This window comes from Pseudopipra pipra, chromosome 2 (genome assembly GCF_036250125.1).
Source record: "Pseudopipra pipra isolate bDixPip1 chromosome 2, bDixPip1.hap1, whole genome shotgun sequence".
Taxonomy (NCBI): Eukaryota; Metazoa; Chordata; class Aves; order Passeriformes; family Pipridae; genus Pseudopipra; species Pseudopipra pipra.
The window spans coordinates 98,997,761-99,019,742 of record NC_087550.1 but is presented as its reverse complement, the minus strand read 5'-3'; the positions used below and the strand labels follow the sequence as shown (position 1 = coordinate 99,019,742).

Sequence of the window (21,982 nt, the reverse complement as noted above, 5' to 3'; positions counted from 1 at the left end):
ACTGGGCTTCTCTTGTAATCATCTCTTGTTGGTGTGTTGGAACTGCCCATCGCATAGAAATGCTGGTCTATGTAACTCCACCTTTGCAAAACTAGTGAGATAACAAAGTTTACTCACATAGTTCTTTTTTCCATATTGCAGCAAAAATAGGAAGAAAAGCTTTTTTTTTTTTTAATTCTCAAACTGTAATTGTATACAAACACACAGGGTTTGGAGAACAGGGTAGCTGTACAGTCTTGTAAAAATCCCTATGTCTTAAATGCCAGAGACATATCTTCTGTATTAAAACCAAAAAGATTCAGTGCGTGCAAGCAGTTGACAAATAGACCTGCAATTAATGCTGCACACCACACCACACCACCTTGGCTTTTAGAATTTAATGCTAAATTAGCGCCCCAAGGCACGGATTAATCCCACTTCTGATTTCAATGCCTAAATTAGCTTTATCTGCCAAGAGGAGGAGAGATATTTGGGTTGAATCAAGTTCTTTCAGCAACCCTCCCTAGCTTGGTTATCAAGAGAATCAAGGCCAATTTAGGCTAATGGCCTTAGCTAATTTAGGCCATTAGCTATGTCCCTGAACTGCAATCCAGATCTAGCAGCCCATGCATGCTGAGGAGTCGGACTTCAAAACTGATATGTGTCTGAACCCAGCCACCTCAGACTGTAAAAAAAAACAGGACAAAGGGGCATCTGCAGTGGTATCAACAACCTTTGGCACTTATGCTGCAATTATACAGCACTTTAAGCTTGAATTCAGAGCTTGATATTATATCCTGCATCTGGAGATGGTTGAAAAGCTGGACATGAGCCAGAAGTGTGGGCTTGCAGCTCAGAAAACCAAATGTATCCCTGGGCTGTATGAAAAGCAGCGTGGCCAGCAGGGCAAGGGAGGTGATTTTGCCTGGAGTGCTGTGTCCAGCTCTGGGGTCCCCAGCACAGGAAGGATGTGGACCTGTTAAACTGGGTCCAGAGGAGGACCAGGAAGATGATCAGAGAGTTGGAGCTGCTCTCCTATGATGAACGGTTGAGAGGTGGGGATGTTCAGCCTGAAGAAGAGAAGGCTCCAGGGAGACCTTATAGCAGCCTTCCAGTACCTAAAGGGGGCCTACAAGAGAGTTGGAGAGGGAATTCTTAACAAGGCCATACAGTGACAGAACAAAGGGGAATGGCTTTAAACTGAAAGGGCATGGGTTTAGATTAGGTATTAATAAGAAATTCTCTACCATGAGGGTGGTGAGGCACTGGCACAGGTTGCCCAGACAAGCTGTCAATGCCTCCATCCCTGTAAATATTCAAGGCCAGGTTTGATGGGGCTCTGAGCAAACTGGTGTAGTGAAAGGTGTCCCTACCCATGGCAGGGAGTTGGAACTAGATGATCTTTAAGGTCCCTTCCAACCTATGCCTTTCTATGATCTGGTAGGGCACTGGGGCACATTCTGGTTACCCTTCTCCATGGCCTATTTCTGTTTTCTAATTCACTGATTGCCTACCATGAACTATGCAAGAAGGTCCTGGGAACAGAAACCCAAAATCCTTCACTCACTATTGATACTCAGATGGCAAGGCCGAATATTTAGATCTGCTTTGCTTCTTGCTGTCTAAATCATGCTTTCCTGGCAGCACATGATGATCCAGCTTAAAGAGGAATTGGGTATTGCTCTGCCCTCAACCAGACACCCGGTATTAAACTGAGCTCTGAAGAGGTGGCAATTAGGGAAGCAAAACCCCAGAGAGTAGGCCTGGTCACTCACTCAGTAAATGTGCAGTGTGCTCTACAAGATGGAAAACACCCTCATCTCCCAGCCTGTGTGACTAAAGCATCTTGGCATGCCTAGCCAGCTGGGGTATTTAGTGAATTTAGGTGGACCACAGAGAAAGGATGACTTCCTCAAAGGATAACTTCCTTAATGCTGTCAGTGCCAGAGAGCTGTGCCAGTGTCTCCTGAGCCAAGAAAGGGGCACAGAACTGAATGCACAGAACAGCATAATAGACTCTGCACATAGTGAGATCTGAGATTCCAAAATTCCAAGTTGTTCCCTGTAACTTTGATTTTCAAAGATGCTTTAAGGTTTTTTCACACTACAGTAATTAAAAAAGCCTGCCCTAGCATATGGAGACAGTATGGCTCTGCTGTATCACATACAGGGAGAAAGAAAAACAGGAAATTCACAGTTCTAAAGCACTTTACCACTGGTATAGTTTTTCTTCCTTCAGGGCACTGATCCTTCCAGGTTTTCTCGGTTTTCACTTCCCTTCGATCTGTATCACCTCATTAATAAAAAGAATGACTCCTCCACCCCTTTCCAGTCAGTGTTGGCCACTTCCATCATCACAGCTTGATTTCCCTTTTTATCTCTGGAGGAACCATACCTGCGTGAAAAAGCTGCTGAAGCTGTAACTCCTGGGAGCGGCTATGAATAGCACTCACAGGACTCACGCTTTTCATATTTAGATACTGAGATAAACAATCTTATTTTCCATTGCTTATTATTTAGCCTGCTACTGCTCATTGTATTTACATTTCTCTGAGGCTGTTAGAAAAGATACAAGCCTAATTTATCAGTAACAACACTATGAAGAGCAGACAGCTGGGAATTGAAACAGATGTTGAAACTAAAGGCTTTAAACAATCTTCATTGGAAGATTTTGTTAATTCCTCTCAGGCTTTTGGGCTTTACAGCTCTGCCGAAACAGCATTTCAGTAAAATTCTTGTGACTAGACACTCATTACCCAGTTTACAGAACATGCTCTCCATCAGGTGCCCAGCAAATGATGCTGTCACAAGGCCATCAGCAAACTAACAACTCTTGGTAATGTCTGAGACCACACCTTTCCCAGAGCCAGTACTGGCTCCTCTTACAGAAATTGCTTGGAATGAATAAAGTTTAGTTAATGCCGTTGCAACTTGGTATGCACGTAAGAAAAGCCTTTCTTTCACTAATCCCATTAAAATGTATGAATACAGATCTAACATTCTTGACTGTTCTCATCTGGTGCATGTAGCATGCAGGCTTCATTGACATGCCATTTTGCTGGAGATTTTATGTTACTGAAAGTAACATAATAATCATATGATTATTCCTTCTTTATCTTTCATCACCTTGTACATCTTCAGCTTCACAGTCGCAAATCCATTTGCTTTAATTAAAATCTCTCCTGTGTTTAGACAGGCAACCACGAACAGCAAATTAAAGTGTTCCCATAAAAGAGGACATGCAGTGGGAATCTGGATGTTCTCCACTGGTACTATTTTATTTTAGGTTAAGAAATAACACCTAGTAAGCAGAAGATACACGTAATTCCTCATTCTGCTTCACCCCAGAAAAGGTGCCAGCAACCACTGCATTAGGAGTCCAGATACTCTTGGTATTCCATCCATGGCATTGGCCAGCACCACACAAGGCAGTCAAAAGCAGCAGCAAGCAACAGGTACTGACAGTGTGTAAGTCTCCTGTTAACTTCTCCAGTGAGCAGTTTGTTGAACCAAGGAGAATTAAGAGGAAGGGAGAATTTGACTTATATCAACAGACTCAATTAAAACTGACATGGCTGGCAGTAGCAAAAGGCACAGCCTAGTCACAAGGCCATTTCCCTCTGGCAAATTTAGTAGACTGCCTCCAAGACAGAGATATCAAAGCATCTAAAAATGAAGCCATTATGAGGATTTTTAACATAGGAGAAAAAAAAAAGGCATTTCACTAGCCTTGTTCTCAGGAACAAGTCACTGCTGTGACTAAAATAAAACTCAGCCTAAGATAGACAACTGCCCATTGGCTGATGTGGTTACAACCAAGAAAAAGGTCTTTAACGTAGCCCATCTTGAAAAGACACTTGTAGGTGTGCTATTGTAGTCTGAGTGAGAAATTACCTTCTGCTATTGAACTGCACTGAATTTATTTAAATTCAGTTTTTCCTCTGAAAAGTATTAAATTAACCTACTTCAAATTGAAGACTTTATTCATAGAAATATTGTCAAAACAACAGGTAGGAAGAATGAATCCAAAGATTTCAGGGGTGAATTGTTAAACCACATGGGTGACCCATCTTACAGTTTGTGGATCATTGTAATTAGTTAAGCTGCAGACTGGAACTGTGGTAAGTAAATGTGATGGCCAATTTACCACTGCTGACAACTAACAATATATAATGCAGTATTTCAAAGATGGAATTATTAATTTTTATAACATTTACTCTGTGAGCATGTTCTACCCCAGTATGTAGAAAAACCAATTTTTAGTCCAAAAATTTCTTGAAAACTGCGAAGCCCTTAATTAGAATAAACCTCTGAACTTCTGCAATAAATTACTGGACACTAAAATAGGAGTTGCTATTCTACTGTGTATCATAAGGCCTTGCTAGATCTACTGAATTGTCAATAGGTTACTTCAGCTGTAAAAACTGAGACAATTAAGTACACCAAAATTAATCATTAGAGCTTGATTAGGAAAGAACACCATTAAATGGTGACTCTTGAAATCTGAGGGTCTCAAACACCCCACAACAGAAAATAAAGAGCCTAATTTCAGTTAAAAGACAAGCAATTTTTTTTAAAATTGAAATAGTACACAAAAACTAGACTGTTATTCCCCTAGAGCTGCCATCCTGGATTATACCTATTGCTCATGACAACAGGTACTAACAGGTGGGTCTGTGTACAAAGAGAGAGGGAAAAGAAAGGGGTGAAAAGGAAGTTTAGAAAAATCCTACAGATATAAAGAATTTTTCCTTCCCTAAGTTCCTTTTCTCAGATAGTTTCTTTGATGAAGACCTTCATAGAAAATTACAATTACAAAAAAAAAAAAAAGACAATTTCCAGGATGATTTATCAAGCTATGATCCTGTGACCTGTGGTCACCTTCACTAAGAATTTGGGCACACTTGGCAGTGTTTCCCAATAAGGCAGAAGATTACGCAGGTAATCTGAGAATCCCCATTAAAGTGAAATTAAACAGTTTCTGTGGAAGTCTGTTAAGAGTTGGACACTTCACAGTGATCTGTGCTTGCAAAAAATCTTGAGCACCACTGAGATAATTCTAAATACGGGATAAAGCTGAAACAGTGTAACTGCCAAAGTGGAAAAGTCTAAGCTGCTTCCCTGGTATATACTCTGTAAGTGGTGAAAGATTGATTTATCTACTTCATAACACATTTTCCTTTCTGTCATCTCCTATTCACACACGTAAAATACTAAATAGACATGAACACATTTCTGGTACTTACACAGGGACCTCGAGAATGATCGATTACTCAGCATGTGAAAAAAGCTGCGAAAAGACAGCAAGCTGCTTCAGACCATGGGATAACTGGCCTGGCATTTAAAAGCTCAAAGCACTGTTGAGAGGCACTATGAGATGGCCAACACTGCCAAGCAAAGCAGTAGCTTTTGACATTAAAACTGTACACAAAGACTAACTCTACATTGAAATATACAGTTTATTTTCTCAAAGTCAAGCAATACCATTTGTCAGTAGGTACGTGTTAAGTGTCAGGCAGGAAAACTGTACATTTTCACTCTGGGCTGCAGGATCCAAACAGTTGAAGAAGCATTGTGGAAATTTCTCACTATACAAAGAGATCTAGAATTGAGAAGAACAAAGGATGAAGAAACGGCCATCCCCAGGATGCCAAAGGCAAAACATTAGCACCAGATTTTTCCAAAAAGCAACAGTATAGCTATTTACAGATTTACATATAACATTGGGAGGCAACCGCCTTCAGGTTTCCCAGGGTGAGATTTTCAAGAGTTTTAAAAAAGGAAAGGAAATGGTGTCTACACAACTGTTCTGTGAAAAGGATAATAGATACAGCTTTCACAATATTGCTACCTTTTATCAGAGATCTAACTCGAAGTACTGTATACAAACACATTGCAATTATATTATTATTCACATTTCACATACACATTTCAGAGTAACCACAATATGTAAAATTTTTAAAATGCCACAGATAAAACAATGCACACTTTTCTCCAAGCTAAAAGACAAGCATAATTTATGTTTAGTTTTGGGTCTGTTATGGTTAAGGGATAAGTTTAAGGACAAAGGGATCACTTGTCCTAGGAACATAGCAGCATATAACTGTGAGATGTCAGAAGACTACATTTCTGAACAAGAGGGAGAAACTAAGGTCAGCTGTAGGTCTTGTAACATGGTAGCTCCATCTGACCTCAACTGATACACATCAACATCATTTAATTAAAGATTTGGTCCAGGTTATACAAAGTAGTGCACTATAAGGTGGGGGCAGGGGGCAACAGTCCTTTCAATGTTTGCACCTCTCTGTAAAGGAACTGGTTCCAGAGGATTTTTTGCTCCCCAGTTCCCCAGCTCGCAAGGAATTCATTGATCAGCACCTCTCCAGTTCTCTCCCCACAGAAGAGAGAATTTAGGTAAGAAGGACAGAAAAACTCTCGTGAATGCTGCCATACTGCAGGAGTAGTGGGAAGAAGTCTCTTCTCTCTTTTCAACAGCTGACTACTTGTATTTTCAACCAGCTTAGCTACAGACTGGCATTCACATCAGCCTTGAAAATGGCTTGTTGGGGAACCTATTTGTCTGAGGAGAGATAAATGTTTTCCTTACTACAAAGTAAATGGCATATACACAAAGTCACCCAAGACTTTGTCTGCAAAACTTTATCTTAACACAGAATGTGACATTTAGACACTACAGAATTTCTCTGTAGGCATCTAAGCAAGTCAGCATAACCTATTACTGCACTAAAACATGAGTTAGCGCCTCTTTTTGGAGCTACTGGAAATCATCTGTTATAAGTCAACGGCAGTATTATGAGAACACAAGCAGTAATCTGATACTGTGAACTAGCATCCTCTCCTTTATCGCTGTGCAATGGAAAAAGCAAACAAACAGCCCCACTTCTGTTCACAGTTACAAAGCAGAGTTGCTCCAAGTAATGCACTGTATTTACAAGGCAGAAGTGTTTATATTGCATTCGGTAGTCTGAGAAAGAGGAATGATCAGCATTATGTAGGTTAACTTCAATATAACTTAACTGTCTGTATAAAACCATCACGATGTTGAGCAATCAGAAGAAAAATAGAAGCAGTGTCCTTAACCCACATTTATTTTCATGAAGGGTTATGGGTTTGGGGGAAGAATAATAAAAACATGCATAAAAAGCACAAAAAAGAGCAAACAAGCCTTCTAAATAATTTAGATGAAAAATGTTTTGAACAAAATCAGCACAGTACTTCCAGCCTGTTTCTTAAATCAAGTACAACTTGGTAAAGAAAATCACTTGCACTGCATTAAAAGGGTGTACAAATATGTCTTGCAAAATAATTAAAAAAAAAATCTTCAGCAAGGTAGTCATTAGGTGATTTGCAAGCTGGTTTAAAAAGCGTTTAACTGAAACTGATCTTAAAGTTATTTTCTGCAAGGGGAAAGTGCCATCCTATATACAATATTACAAAAAAGTGTCTGATGCCACAGGATCAGAGTGACACTAGATTTCAGCAATCTGAATATATTAGCTATAAGATACACGCTTCCCCTATTTAATGTGTCTTAAAAAAAAATAAAAACTCACTAAATGTAGAGCTTCTAAATTTGTGTGCATTCATGAATTGTTGTTGGGTTTCCCAGCAGTCTGTGCAGCATCTGAACATAAAGAAAGTATACAGCCTATTCTAAAAATCACTGTTTGCATGCACAACTGCCACAGACTTCAAATGTACTGAGCAGAAAGGTTAAGAGTCTGTCCTTTCCGGTGGAGCTTTCTGCAAGTTAAGCAATGAGAAACAGCTGTAGAGTCCAGCAATAAAAATGTGTCTTAAAAAATTAAATATATCATTCCAAAAAAAATGAAAGAGCATTATTGCTGTTGTGAGAGCTATTTTTCTCTTGTGCACTTGTTTCTCTACCAGACACTCAGGCAAGCCAAGATACTCATTTGTATACTTGGAACCCATCCCCTTCCTTCCTTCTTTCCCATTTTTCACATGGTTGGTCAAACCAGTCCCCTTATTTGAGCCGCTCGGGTTGGAGGCTATCGGTCAGACACTTCAGCTGTTCTTCTCCCAGCTTGATCTTGTCCTCAAGCTCCCGTTGCTCAATGATCAGGGCCGACTTCATTTTCACAAAGTGCTCATAGTCTGCTAAGTTCTCCTCACTCAAGTAGTTTGCCAAAATGTCAAAGACAATGCGCTCTCGACGATCCAGGTTTTCCTTCAGCTCCTTTGCATCTTCATGTTGCTGGGTCAGCAGCTTTTGCTTATCTACCAATGTCCGCTTAGGAGAAAAGAAAAACAGTTAGAAATTCACTGGGTTCACTAGGCTGGGACAACAGATTCAGTATTTAAGTCTCAAGTCTGTTTTATCTGCAAAGACAAAGACTTTCCTGAATATTTAGAAAGGTAGAAAAGGAGTGATCCTTAAAGTTTATTCTAATAAAACGCATTAACAAACAGAAAAAATGTAGTAAATCAATGAAAGATGCAGCATTAATTTCTATTGGCCTCAACAGCAATTACTTCAAAGACTGCTTTACTATTTAATAGCTCAAAATAGCTGTATAAAATAGTTGCCTTTGAAAAACAGTTCTTCAAATTAAGACTTCACTCAGCAACATCTTACATCTTCAATACGCAGCACTGACAGCTGCAGTTACAGAGCCCAGAAACAGACCAATTAATGGAGCGATTGTTCTTCCACAGCTTCTGACACTGTACTTAGCAATTCTGCTGCATCCACACGCTGTCCCTATGAGACATGAAGTCGTGTGGTCTTCAGACATGAGCAAGAAAGCAAGCTGAGGCAAGAGAACAGAAAGGAAGCAGAAAAGAAAAAAAAAAAGGCATTCTCCAAAAAGGGTTGCAAACTTTCTGCTTTGTGGCTTCACAAGAGACAAAATAGGAAAAAGGGAGATTGAATGGAGAAACACACAAGGAAAGAGGACAGCAGAGGACAGCAGTTGTGCTGTCCATTCCATTCACAAACATGAGCAAGGAGGCTGAGGTTCCTCTCGCCCTGTTTACACCATCAACCTGTCTGAGTCCCATTTGAATCATTTGGCTACACTCCCTTAGCAGTGTATGGAAAGAAACAGGAGCATCATTAATCCGACCTATTTCAGATGTCTGCCTAGAAGTGATTGCCTTTTTCCAATGACAGAGCATGGCTGCCCTACAAGAATTCCTGTGCAGACTTGTGAACTTAATTAAAAAGTGCCCCTAAGAGGCACCAATCCATAACTGTTAGCTTTGCTCCAGACATGAATTTTCTTTGAGAAGCTGTCTTCAGCTTCATATATCAAATAAACCTCAGTCTGTTCAAACAAACGTGTCCATTTTATTCATTTGCACTTTCTGTTAAATCACATTTAATAAGCTTAATAAGCTTAATAAAGCCTGAAGGATTTACTGAGAAGTGGTTTTGCAGACTATACAGAGTCTTTTAAGATGGAAGTACAAGAGAAAGGGGGATACAGACCACTGAGCTCTAATAAACCCACCTGCCAGAGCTGCACACATATTCTGTGCTGCCTCTTTTTCTACAGACAGTCCAAAGCTCAAGAGTGAAATGTTTTCAGATTTGTGCTCTCAATGTACATAAAATACATAACTTAGATTAACTCAGGATTCAAGACAGCTAAGGAAGACAAGTCACAGAAATCACACACTATTAGAAAAAACAAAGTTTAATCTCCCTTTGAGCTTATGCTAGGGAAAAAAAATCCCACTGCAAGTTGCAATCAGAACTATCTGCTGGAAAGACATGGAACTACAGTTCTCCTAAATTCACCAGTGCAACTAGCAAACAGGCCCAGGGAGTGTGGCTACACTGCTCTCCAGGGCAGCCTTGCTTGTGTGTACACTGAGCAGCAGCGACAGAACCAGACAGAGTTTGATGAACACAAGAGGGCATATATCAACCAGCTGGTACCTCAGTTGTACAGTTACCTACATAACCCTGTGATGAAACAGCTCTGTTTTTCAAGTCACTTGTTATTGTCAACGTACACAAGAACAGTCAGATGTTTAGTCCTTCATAACAGTTCCTGAGATTTAAGTTGCATGGTTTCTTCTACCAAGCCTATGATGTGACTTTCAGATGAACACAAATAACCCGATAAGTTAAGAAAAGCAAACACTACTTATGTTATGAACTTTTCATAACATCTTAGTACCTCTGCCCTTGTGGAGGTTTAGGAAAAACCTAAGGAAAAAGTGGGATGCAGAAAGGAAGAAAGTAGATGAGATACCTCTTGAATTTGTTTTTACCTCTGTCAAAGACGACTGACACCAGAAAACCTGTTTTGAAGGGTAAAGTGAAACACACTGTAACAGGCTCAAGTCACCATTCTTGAGGAGGTTCTCTGAGCAATGGGTAAATGGCTCACCCAGGCTAACAGAGTAAATGATGTCAGATGGTTTTATCTGACCATCTTCAACCAACTAAAGCCAAGCAGAGTGCAGAAGAGTTTTTTTGCAGTTAGCACTGCTCTGAAGCCCCAGCCAACACAGGCTATCTGAAGCTCCTCTGATAGAACAATCTTTCACTCTTTCTATTGAGAATCTTTCTCAAGAGCCGTTTGCTGTTTTGAACCACAGCCTTACAAAGGTGAACTCCCTCCACGTATCTGACTTTCCAGCATCCAGTTCCTAAACTACTATCCTTGGTACTTGTCCCTGGTCTTGCAAGTCTTGGGGGTCTAGGCACTCGATCACCTCTGTGGATTCACTGCTGGTTCAGTGCTTCAGTGTCCTCAACACACAGGACAAGTAATGAGAAGACACTGGCCTCACTGTGTGGAAGGGAGGGGGCTCGTAGCTCTTTCAGATGAAGTCCCTTCCAGGCGCTAAACTTGAAGTACCTGACGCTGTTTCCTGTGGCAAAAAAAGACCTATGACAGAGCATCTAGTGGTCAGAAATTAATTCAGCAGTGATTATTTGACTGGTTCTGTTCCGAAAATCTGCTAAGCTGCTGCTGATTTCTAGAAAGTGGAAAGCTATCAGAGCAATGTTTATTAGACAACATCAGCCTTAAAAAAAACCAACAAAACAGTGCTGTGATCCCCAGGGATGGAAGTAAAATCCCCTGTTTTGTTTGTATGGTGGTTCATTCATTCATTCTGAACATTAGTGGTTCACCAAATATTATCATTTGACCTACAAGATACTAAAGGACAACCAAAAAAGCCACAAGCATCAGTCTGAATTCAAGGAAATGCACATGTAACTCTACACGCAGTGGATTTATAGTCAAAATACCCCAGGACTTGATCCATCTGAGAAGCATCTCTGACCAACACTTCTAGATATGTTTCATAGAACCATAGAATGGTATGGGTTGGAAGCAACCTTAAAGATCATCTAGTTCCAACCTCCCTGCCATAGGCAGGAATACCTTTCACTAAACCAGGTTGCTCAAAGCCTCATCCAACCTGCTCTTGAACATTTCCAGGGATAGGGAGTCTACAGCCTCTCTGGGCAACCTGTTCCAGTGCCTCACCACCCTCAGTAAAGAATTTCTTCCTAATATCTAATCTAAACCTGCCCTCCTTCAACTTAAGGCCATCCCCCCTTGTCCTATCACTACATGACCTTGTAAAAACTCCCTCTCCAGCCCTCTTGTAAGCTTCCCTTAGGTACTGGAAGGCTGCTCTAAGATCTCCCTGGTATTTTCTTCTCTGGACTGAACAGCCCCAGTTCTCTGTCTGTCTTCATAGGAGAGGTGCTCCAGCCCTCTGATCAACTTAATGGCCTCCTCTGGACACGTTCCATAGACATGGTCCATGTCTTTCTTGTGTTGTGGGCCCCAGAGCTGGATGCAGCACTCCAGGTGGGGTCTCACAAGAGCAGAATCCCTTCCCTCACCCTGCTAGTGATGCAGCCCAGGGCATATTTGGCTCTCTGAGCTGCAAGTGCACATTACTGAGTCATCCACAAACACCCTAAGTCTTTCTTTCCAGGGCTAGTCTCGATCAATCTCTGGATGGACCTCTCCTGATGATTTCTGGTGGGTTTCTGATGCTACTATGGCAAGACTTTGCTGTCAGTGGATGAGAAGATGAATGGGGATTAAAATACGTTAGGGATTTGGACTTCTGCCAGTATAAATTTGACAGCAGAGCACGCAAACGATTTCTGACTGTCCTTACTACACCACCTCCTCACCATCTTCCTTTTCCAGACCTAGCCAATAAGCTATTTTTATCACAGCTCTCAAAGTGTGTTTCCTATATGCACATATCATCTGGTAGCTCTTTCCCCATTAGGCAACTGCAACCACATTTAAAAAAAAACATCTAATGAGGGATTAAATTTCTTTAAGTGCCAGAAACTTTGATCTGCCCTTTAATAAGCTGTCAAATACCTTCCCTTTGCCTCAGTCAGAGAGGGGGCTGAACCGCCACTAAACAAGTATGTTAGGGCCAAACAGCAAAAGCACAGCTTCAGATTAGTCCCAGCCCTTACTGGTTCTTATGGGTGAAACAGTGGAGCAGGCTGAACAAACACACCATGAAGCCACAGCCCGTGGAAAAAATTCTGTTACAAAACTTAGGTGGACTGCTGGCATTTCGGTCCACAGCTACAAGCCAAAAATCCTACTTCACATTCATTAAACCGTAGAAGTTAAAATCACTTGACACACAAACACCCTCCACCCTCTCTATTTATTTTAGCCTAAGTTTCACACATATCTACATCTCTCCTTTGGTGGGTATCTGCATTGCCAGCTATCTCCTTCCCAGCTAAGGCCTGATGGGATTTGAAGATAAATTGCTGCAAGCAGAGGTGAGATCCAGGAGGTAAGAGCACCTTGAATGTTCCTTCTCCTGAAATTTTTACATCTCTGGGATTCCTCCACATCACTACCAGGCCATTCTGCTTGTGTAAAACATGTTTTCTAGTAAAAAATTCTTTTTGCAATGCCTCCCCTCTGCAGCCCTCCCACCTTTTTTTTAAAGACTTGTCCCTTGCTCTTGTTCCTTGCTAGGCAGCATCGTGGAGGAAGATGTAGTAGCTGAGAAACATGTTCTTTGTAACTACCTTATAGATTTGTATCACGATCGTTGAGTATAAAGAAGCCTGTAAGCTTTCTGCTTCCTGTAAGCACTCCTTTTCCCATCTTGAATTGTTAGAATATTTTTGTTTGCCTCCTTTCTAAGCTCTTATCAGTAGACCCCCTCTTTCTTTAAACTTCTGCCAAGAAGTCTGTTTTCCAGTATGGTGCACCCCTAACCCACTTTTTCTTAGCAAGCCGCTTGTAGTTTTAGTATTCCAAGAAAACCAAGGCAAAGAGAAAAGTTTTAAGAAATCTAAAACAAATGGCCTGATGAGATTTATCCACTCATTATCCCTCCTCTTGAGCTCTGTAATGTAGATAAACAAAACCAAACAAAAGCCCCCCACTCCAGCTTCAGTAAACGCTGTGATATTATTGTTGGCCTTTCTCACCCGTTCTTCCGGAGCAGTGTTGTCATCCAGGTTATTAAGGGCATTTTCCACTCGGGCCAGACGACCGGACAGGGACAGCAGGAGGTTGACCACTTTGTCAAGGTCGCCAATAAACATCTTGAATTTGTCAAACTCATTTGGTTTGCAAACCTCTTTCACAATGGCCTCTACCTCCTCCCCCAGTATATTATTTGCTTGGATGTCTTCCAGAAGCGTCTCCCGTGCTTCTCTCAGCACCTGCAGCTTCCTACTAATGCTGTCAATAAGTTCTTGCTGTGGAAAATAAAGCAGATAAGAACTTATTAGCACTACTGCATTTTTCCCTACTTCTGAAAGTCATGTCAGCTAGCACTTCAATACATTTTAAATTCCCATGAGGTTTTGACAATGAGTGTGTTACAAATAAATACATATCTAAGTATATGTCTAAGGTCTATACATCTGGATTCAAAGGTTCAGGACATAGCTGTACGATGCTTAGCTTGAGACCTGTATTAAAGCAAATTACCTTGGTGGCAAAAGATGAAGGAATTCCACCTCATCAACAAGCATTCCTGCTTCTTCTTTGAACAGCTTCAAAGCCTGCTATGGAACAGCATAAAGTACAGCACATCCTTTTCTCTCTAAATATCAGGTCCATAACACCTTGCTGAAGAACTGCACTTAGGAACATACACAGCACCAGAAAAACAATCCTGTATTTTCCACATGATACAGTTAAAACTAGGGCACTGCCTAGCTTTTTCTTCTTTTTTGCATAATATTAGTGTTCCTCCAATAGCAACCCTTCCACTCCAAGAAAATCTTAGTGATAACAGTGCCGTACAACATTTCTGTGGGGAGATCATAATCCCTATGGAACAGAACAGGGAACAAAAGCCATTGTATTGTACAAAGCAGCCCTGTGCAAAGTCACTCTTCCAAAGGACCAAACAAGAGTCTCTGGCCGCCACTGTCCCATGCCAAGTGGATACACCACCTCACTTGCAGTCTGGGGGGCTTCTGTACTATAATCCCCCACTGCCTGAGAAGCACATGCACTGCCTTAGAAAAAACATGTCAGGTGCATCACAGGCAGAATCAGAAAAAGAATGCAAATCTTCTCCCTCAAGTGAACCTGTGATCAGCCTGTGCTGCCCAGTTACTTCCCTGCATTTGGGCAAGAAGTCCTGTTCCTTAGTCACCTACTAGCTCTCACTTGTGCACAAGGGGTGGAAGTCAGTTCAGTTAGTTGTCTACCCTAACATGAGATGAATCATATCCTAAAAATGCCTCGTTCATTTAAATGTAGATGCCTATTTGGTATTCAGCTAATTTCAGGTAAGAAAAATTCCCAAAGCATTCTCTAAAAATACACCTCAGTGCAATTTCTGAATGGAAATTACATCCTTTAAAATGGTCATTATTTCACAGTATCCATTGCCTTTTTTTTTTCTTTTTAAATTACTCATGGCATTCTTTAGGAACTCTGCTTTCTATATGCAAATCTGATTACAAGCCTTCGTGATTACTGAGGAACATACTGATAGCAGCTGCCACTGAACAGTCATTGCCAATTTATTTTGGGAACAAAAAAACCAAACCAAAACAGTCTGCCATCTTAACAGAAAGCAACTACACCCTGAAAATTCAGCAGCCTTTTTAAAAGTAGAAATTCAACCCATGGATTATCCACATTGGTTTTCTCCTTTTTGATTTAATGTACTCAGTCCAGGTTAATCGGGATTTGGGCTATCTGTTAGTCCGGGTGCCCAAAAGATTAAGGTAGTAAGCAGTTCTACAGATGCCTGCTTTACTGACTGATTAATCTGCAGGATTTGATTTTTTCCCCCCCTTCCCTCAATGCAAATGCAGTTTGATTTGGATTATGTAGGTCACAGTGCTACGCTCTCATTTCCCTCCGTTGACATGCACTATGCTGCTGTTTCACCATTTGAAACACAACAGGATACCATTGTACCCTATGCTATTATCTCAAGTTTTTCACTTCTGCAGCTGTGCTGCAACTTTCTCTAATGAAAAAAGGCCGTGTGTGTGCTCCATGTTTACTGATCTGGTCTGACAGTCCAGATCAGCTCTCTCAGCTTCTATCTTCCAAAAAACAGAAAGAAGCCATTTTCCCAGTAACATCCTGTTTAGATGTCCCCAAGCAGCTGAAGCCAGCCTCTAAAGGACTGATTTTGCAGGTGAGAAGGCCATAAATACTAAGACTGTCATATCTATTAAGAATTGGCTTATGATCACTGATTGCTTCCTACCTAGATGAAACAGCCCCTGCATGCAGCAACTGTGTGCTCATTCTGCTTTCGCTAGCCAGCCGAAAACCGGTATTGTGTTTAACATCTATTGAGCCAGAAGAGCTGCAATCTGCATCTTGAAACTGGCAGATGAATAATTTATAGCTGTGACTTCTGTACCAGTACACGAGAAAATAATAAAACCTATTTTTTCCCCAGTAATTCTTGCTGATCTGACTAGCAACACAGAAAGTAGCTCAGCAGTGTTGCTCAGGTGGTTCACTGCTTGGCATGCTTTATGTAAATTATCCTCTGCTCTCAGCTCACCACCCCATTCCTAAGGAATTCAGGCCTAAAACCAGGAAAAACTTGGTACTCTTCAATTATTTTTATACTCTTCAGAAACTGTCAAAACTTTCCTAAAGGCAAAGGGGAAACTTCCTACTCAGCCACACATGGATTTTCCTAGCTACAAAAACCACTCTTGCAGCATCTTCAACATCTGATCAGTATTTTATAATTGTGGCAAAACTATATTAAACTCAGTACATGAGACACATACATTCCATTCCTGCTAGCTGGGAATACAGGGATCGACCCAAAAATAAAACTAAAAGAATTAACAACTCTATATGAAACTCCTATACTTCTTTCAAAAGTAAAAAAAAGAAGTACCACAACACATTTCTGGTTTGCAAAGCAGAAAATGACAAATACTGCAATCATTCCACAGTGGACTGCAATTAAGATATCTCATAACAGAACCGCCCAGTTTCTAGGAATCAAATAACAGGTTCTGGGTGCACGCCCCCTCTAAAACAACTAAAGTTATAAAAGTGTTCAAGTCCTTAACGATCTCTTGTTAAACTGCTGCCAAATACATGAAGCTGGGCCAAGCTATACATTCTGTTTTATAAAAATGCCTTGACCCACTTACTCTGAGTTTTATATGTTTTCTGACAAGATCCATGATGAAAGCCCACTGAACTGAGTGCTCCATCCTACCGCACGTGGAGGAGCAGGGAGAGAAGTAAGCAGCAGTGTGTGTGGCTACAACAACATGTGTACTTAGAGAAGATGGGAGAGTTCTGCTAAAAGCTCTTCAAGAAAAATTTTCTCTCTTATGGTTAGTGTTGTGTAACTGAAGCTGAGGGGATGGATGGAGGAGTATGAAAAGGGTGAACATGATTTTCCTGTTAAGAAACCAACACCAATAAATGGTACCTTTGCTTATAAAAGTTTTAGTATTTAGTTTGTTGGGCAAACAAGAAAGGTTCAGTTTTCCCTCTCTCCTACAATTAATGAGAATGAAACTAATTCTAGCAAAAATGATGAATGTGACCATCATGTGTGGCACCAGATAAAACCAAATTATACTTAAAATGAAGAGAAATCCTTAATTTGTCTAAATAGTACAGCTGTTGGATTCAATTGCTGTGGGGCAGGAGGGTAAGGGAAGGTCTGCTGCTGCAGACATACCATGCCCCTGGCAGTACATGGTGTATTGAACTGTGCAATGCAGAGGTGGCAGAGGAAGGTTAAAATAAAACAGAGAGCTAACAGAAAACACAACAGCCCCCTCGAATATGGTGGCAGCCACTTCTGCACTGAACCAGAGATGTGAATCTTCTACAAAATCTCTCATTCTTAGCAACTAAGTATATTTGTAATAATTAAAAGATGTGTCTTTGGGACTGGATTATCAAGTACACCCAGGCAGCTGATTACTCAGCAGAGAGCTGACTTCAACAGAAAAGGGGTCTGCACACCACTGCATTACCGGCTTAGGTAAACAGAGTTAAACTACACTACTTTACTTGATCAAACAGACCATTTCCTCCAGCTTATCCGTACTGGGATGTATGACTAAAATATTTTGTGTAAAATCGCTATTGAGATGAGTGCAATGATTTTAACATAGGACACCACTTCCTCAAACAACAGAAATGTCAGATCATCATTTTAATATCATGGGGATTATGATGACCTTCTATCAGTAATAAACCACCAAAGGATGGGGAAGAACAAGAGTGGAGAAGGCTGCCTCCTTTGTGACGAGTAAGTTCCACTGAATCCACCAAGGTGATTAGCTATCTCCCACAATGGTTATTAATTTGGGAAGTAGGAGAAATAGAGGGCCAAGTGGTTTGCTGCTCATGGAAATAAATGGCGGGGGGAGAGAAAAAAAAGAAGGTGTGTGTGTATGTTCCTTCTCTCTTGAGACAAACCCAATCTCGACTTAAATTTCAAAAGTATGGAACAATTAAAACCACCATCAGCTACAGTGGGATACATACTGGTGTTTCTTTGTACCTAGTAAGTGTAAGAAATGCAGAACCACCTCAAATGGAAAATGATATTTGAAAATAACCTCCCCAAAACTTCTCCCCTTGAGACTTTCCAAAACCTGCATGCAATTGCAAGAAGCACCTAATCTCCAGTTCCTGAATTCACAGCTGGACATTTAATTCATCTCCAAAAACTTAAAAAAAAAAAAAAAAGGCTGATTTTTCTAAGTCATCCTGTACATCTAAAAGGCCTTTTATTGAGGGGTGTTTAACCTAACAAATTCACAGCTAATGAAATGCACAAAACTTGGAGCCTCTCATTATGCTTTTAGAAATGTTTTTTACCTTCTTCTCTGACAAGTCATGATCCAGCTCATCTTCAGAATCATCCTCACTCTGCTGCTGTTGCTGCTGCTCCTGCATGTCCTTCATTTTAATCAGCAGCTCTGCCTTTGGTGCAGATGTGCTGTAGTAAGTAGAATTGGTTGTCAGGGAGATGGCAGACGGTGCGCTCTGCTCCTCTTTCCTGGGAAAAAGTCAAAACTTTTCATTAACTGCCTTGACACACTAATCAATGAAAAGAAAGGACAATCTTAGAGCAATCATTTCACCGAGGAAGCAGGGGACTCAACAGAAAGCCATTACCTATGCAAACAGGATAAATAAATGCTGTCTGTAAAGAAAATTTGTATCAACTCAGTATGTGACCAGTAAAAGCTGAAACTGAAGTTGTACAGAAGACCTTTCACCACTACAAGAGGTGAAATGGATCGAAGATATCTCATCTGGAAACAAAATGTAAAGTTACATTTTACAAAGGCCTGTGAAGACCTCCAGTGTCATAGAGAGTATCCTTTCAGACAGCCAAATGTGGGACACTACAATGTTAAGTATTTAACTTTTTGATTACGGAATCACACACTGACTTCTCTAGAAGGCTATAACTTATCAGAAAACTTGTATCAAGAAAATGAAAAACACAGAACATCAACATGAATGGAATTTAATTCTTTTCTTACTTTGACCTCATTCAATTCCAGGAAATGCCTCATGCCCGCTTCAACCTGTCTTTGTAAATTTACATCACATAAAAAAGGCCTGAATATTCTCTATCTAGATACTAGACTGGATGACCTTGGCACAATATCTAATCACTATGAAACGGGAAAAGTTAATTATTCCTTAAGTTGTCAAAAAATGGTTTTCAACCAGGTCTTGGGAAATTTTTCATATTGTACAACACTGTTCTGTTTCCGTCATTAATGGTATTGTTAGTAGATAATGCTCAACTAACATTCTGACAAAAAAGTCTTATAAAAGACCCAAACCTCAACAGTAGGAAGACCCTCACCTTCAGCCCCACAGGAATACTGGTACACTTTGGATAGAAGCTTACAAGGACACACTGGCTTACATAAAGTAATACTCACTTCTCTTCTGAAATTTTTGGAGAAGGAACTTTTGGCAGGAGCTTCCTGCGCTGCTGAGCTTCTTCTAGGAGATGTTCATCTTTAGGGAATATACCAACCATCAGATCCATTGTTGTTTTGATTTTCACATTAGGATCTAATATGTCTGCTAGAGATTTATCTCTTCCCACAATCTCTCTGGCAAGTTCTTCTGACTTCCAGTCTTCGAAGCTCTTTTCTTTGGCCTTTACATAGCTGGCTGCTTGTGTGGCAGCACTGCTGTCCTTCAAGTTGCTCCCAGGTTCTTCAGCTGGTTGAGGGTCAGCTGGTTTGGTTCTGGCTTCCGGCTCTGGTTCTACACCTTGCCTGGTGTAAGCACAGAATCGTGAATAGGACTGCTCAGAAGTGCTGAGTGTTTTAATCTGGTCCTTTTCCAAACCACTGGGTAAAGCAGGAGGCTCCATAGTACTGACAAGACTCTGCCGACTCTCCTTCTCTGCGCTGGTCTCAGAATGAACTATTTTGATGGGAACCATTTTCACCGTAGTATTGTTGTCTATAACCCTTTCAATTCTGGAAAATAAACAAAATTCATCTTTAGAAATGGAAGAACCCTACATCTCAATTCATATCTCCAAATCAGAGGGGAAGTCCAAATACAAAAAAAAAAGATAGCTAAGAGACCAAGGTAATGGAATATGCCTTGCCCTGTGTCTAACTCTAAGTCTACATGTTTTCTGTCCACACATTTAAATAGTATTATTAGTTCATTTGTAAGCAGTCCTAAGACTTAAGTCCTGTATCATGAGTATTGTGCAAGACTGCTTGGGACTTATGTTTGTTTCCATGAACATGAGGGTCCAATCTCAGCATCCAGGCCCCAGATTTCAGACTGTGCTGCTGCCTTTTCCCCTTTGTTGCCACATGTATAGAGGAAAACACACCTTGAGCTCAACCTCACTGACTCGCACACATCCAACAGTGGCCTCGGTTTTTGGCCTGACAGGAAGCTTAGCTTCCTGGGGAGTTTGTGCCCTCACATCAATTCTCAGTGCTTCCAAGGGAAGAGACAACAGACCAGATGGAAGCATCCCGCAGGCTAGGCCTTTGCTGAGCTACAAGAATAACAAATAATCACACATGGAAAACCTGGAAATCATTCAAAACTTAATTATGTGATTAAAAAAAAAATCTGTATTTATAACATTACACATGATATAGAAGTTGAATAAATAGATCCCACCATAGTGTCCTGGTTTTCCACTTAAAGAAGAAAAAACAGTCACTGAAGAGGATAACACACAATTCTGGATACTCCTTTTAAGGGAAGCTTATAGCAAAAATTCTGTAGAGCATAGCACAAAGGGCCATCTTAGCCATTCACTAAGGAAAACTATTTAAAGAGGAGGATAACTCAAATTTTTAAATTGGACAGTAACATGTTAAATAACATTACAGAAGCATCTGTACTGTACGTAAACCATATACGAAACTGAAGTCTAGTTTAGTGGTTCTGAGTTTGCAGAAAGTTTAAAATTATTGTCATAATGTGGGTTTGGAAGCTTTACAGCAAGTAAAGGAACATTGCCTACTAGCTAAAATATCTGGTTTCATCTGGTTGAGTAGTTTGCTGCCTTTCAGATAAGTGACCAAGACATACTACAGCTCTTTTCCTCTAAGTGTGGGTGTGTCGCTTTCCTTAAAAGTAAGCTTATACTTTTTGATTGTTGGTAAGAGCGGAATCTGTTAGACTTCATATTTTTCAGAAGTTGTATCTTGTATTTTAAAGGTATATTTGCCTCTGAATGAACGTGCAGCCTCCCAGTAGGCATTTACTTTTCACAAGTGCTTTGCAGACATGCTTTGGCATACTAATCCAAATTTGGGGCAGGTTTTTCAGCTCATGCTGAACCTCTCCATTTCCATTTCAGTTAGGGTGTTTTCATTCAAGGTGACTGTCCTTTTAAAGAGCTCACGCCCGTGACCACAGATCAGTCCCAGCTCTCTGGCTGCAGACGTGGGCTCTCCTGACTGCAGCAGAGCTGGGCAGTGGCCTGACACCACCCCAGCCCTTTCTTTTTCTTGTTTTTAAATAAAGCCCACACCTTTTCAACTCCACCAGACTGTGAACAGGAACACACTTTGGAATTTGGGGGAAATACAAGATGAGTGCATAAATGTGTGCGGGGCAACTGGAAGAGAAGTGAGCTGACTGCAATTCTTCACCTAAAATGCCTGGCATCTGTTCTGAGACTCTGAGTGCATTCCTCTCAGCCTAGTCAAAGATTTTCCAGATACTTAAGTCATCATCAAATCAACTGATTTCAGTTTGCTCTTACTGATTTCAGTAAGAGCAAAGACAGTTCAACACCAGGTGCTTCAAAAATTCTGTTTCTGCAACCACTATCCTCCTGATTCCTGAAGGTTTTCCATTTGTGAAAAGGCAGCACGAAATTCTGACTTGCAGCAACTTTGCTTGTGGAGATTCCAAAGCTTCAACCCAACCACAAACACAGTCACTCCTTGACCTGAGCGCAGGTTTACTGGAAATCTATTGAAACACACATCCTGATGCACTCTTTTCATCTTTGTTATTGCTAAACAGTTGTCTTTGGCAATAGT

General features: G+C 40.7%; 1 protein-coding gene across 4 annotated transcripts in view; it reads right to left on the bottom strand.

Annotated features, from left to right (window-relative positions):
* Nucleotides 1-5,420: 5,420 nt before the first annotated feature.
* SHROOM2 (shroom family member 2) overlaps nucleotides 5,421-21,982 on the bottom strand; it is a 124,866-nt gene continuing 108,304 nt past the window's right edge. For all 4 annotated transcript variants that reach the window (XM_064646584.1, XM_064646585.1, XM_064646586.1 and 1 more), the window contains 4 exons: nucleotides 19,382-19,933; nucleotides 18,297-18,477; nucleotides 13,427-13,699; nucleotides 5,421-8,254 (listed from right to left, as the gene is read on the bottom strand). In XM_064646584.1, coding sequence (XP_064502654.1) covers nucleotides 7,988-8,254; nucleotides 13,427-13,699; nucleotides 18,297-18,477; nucleotides 19,382-19,933 — 1,273 coding nt within the window. In that variant the 3' untranslated portion in view covers nucleotides 5,421-7,987. The remainder of the gene's footprint in view (nucleotides 8,255-13,426; nucleotides 13,700-18,296; nucleotides 18,478-19,381; nucleotides 19,934-21,982) is intronic.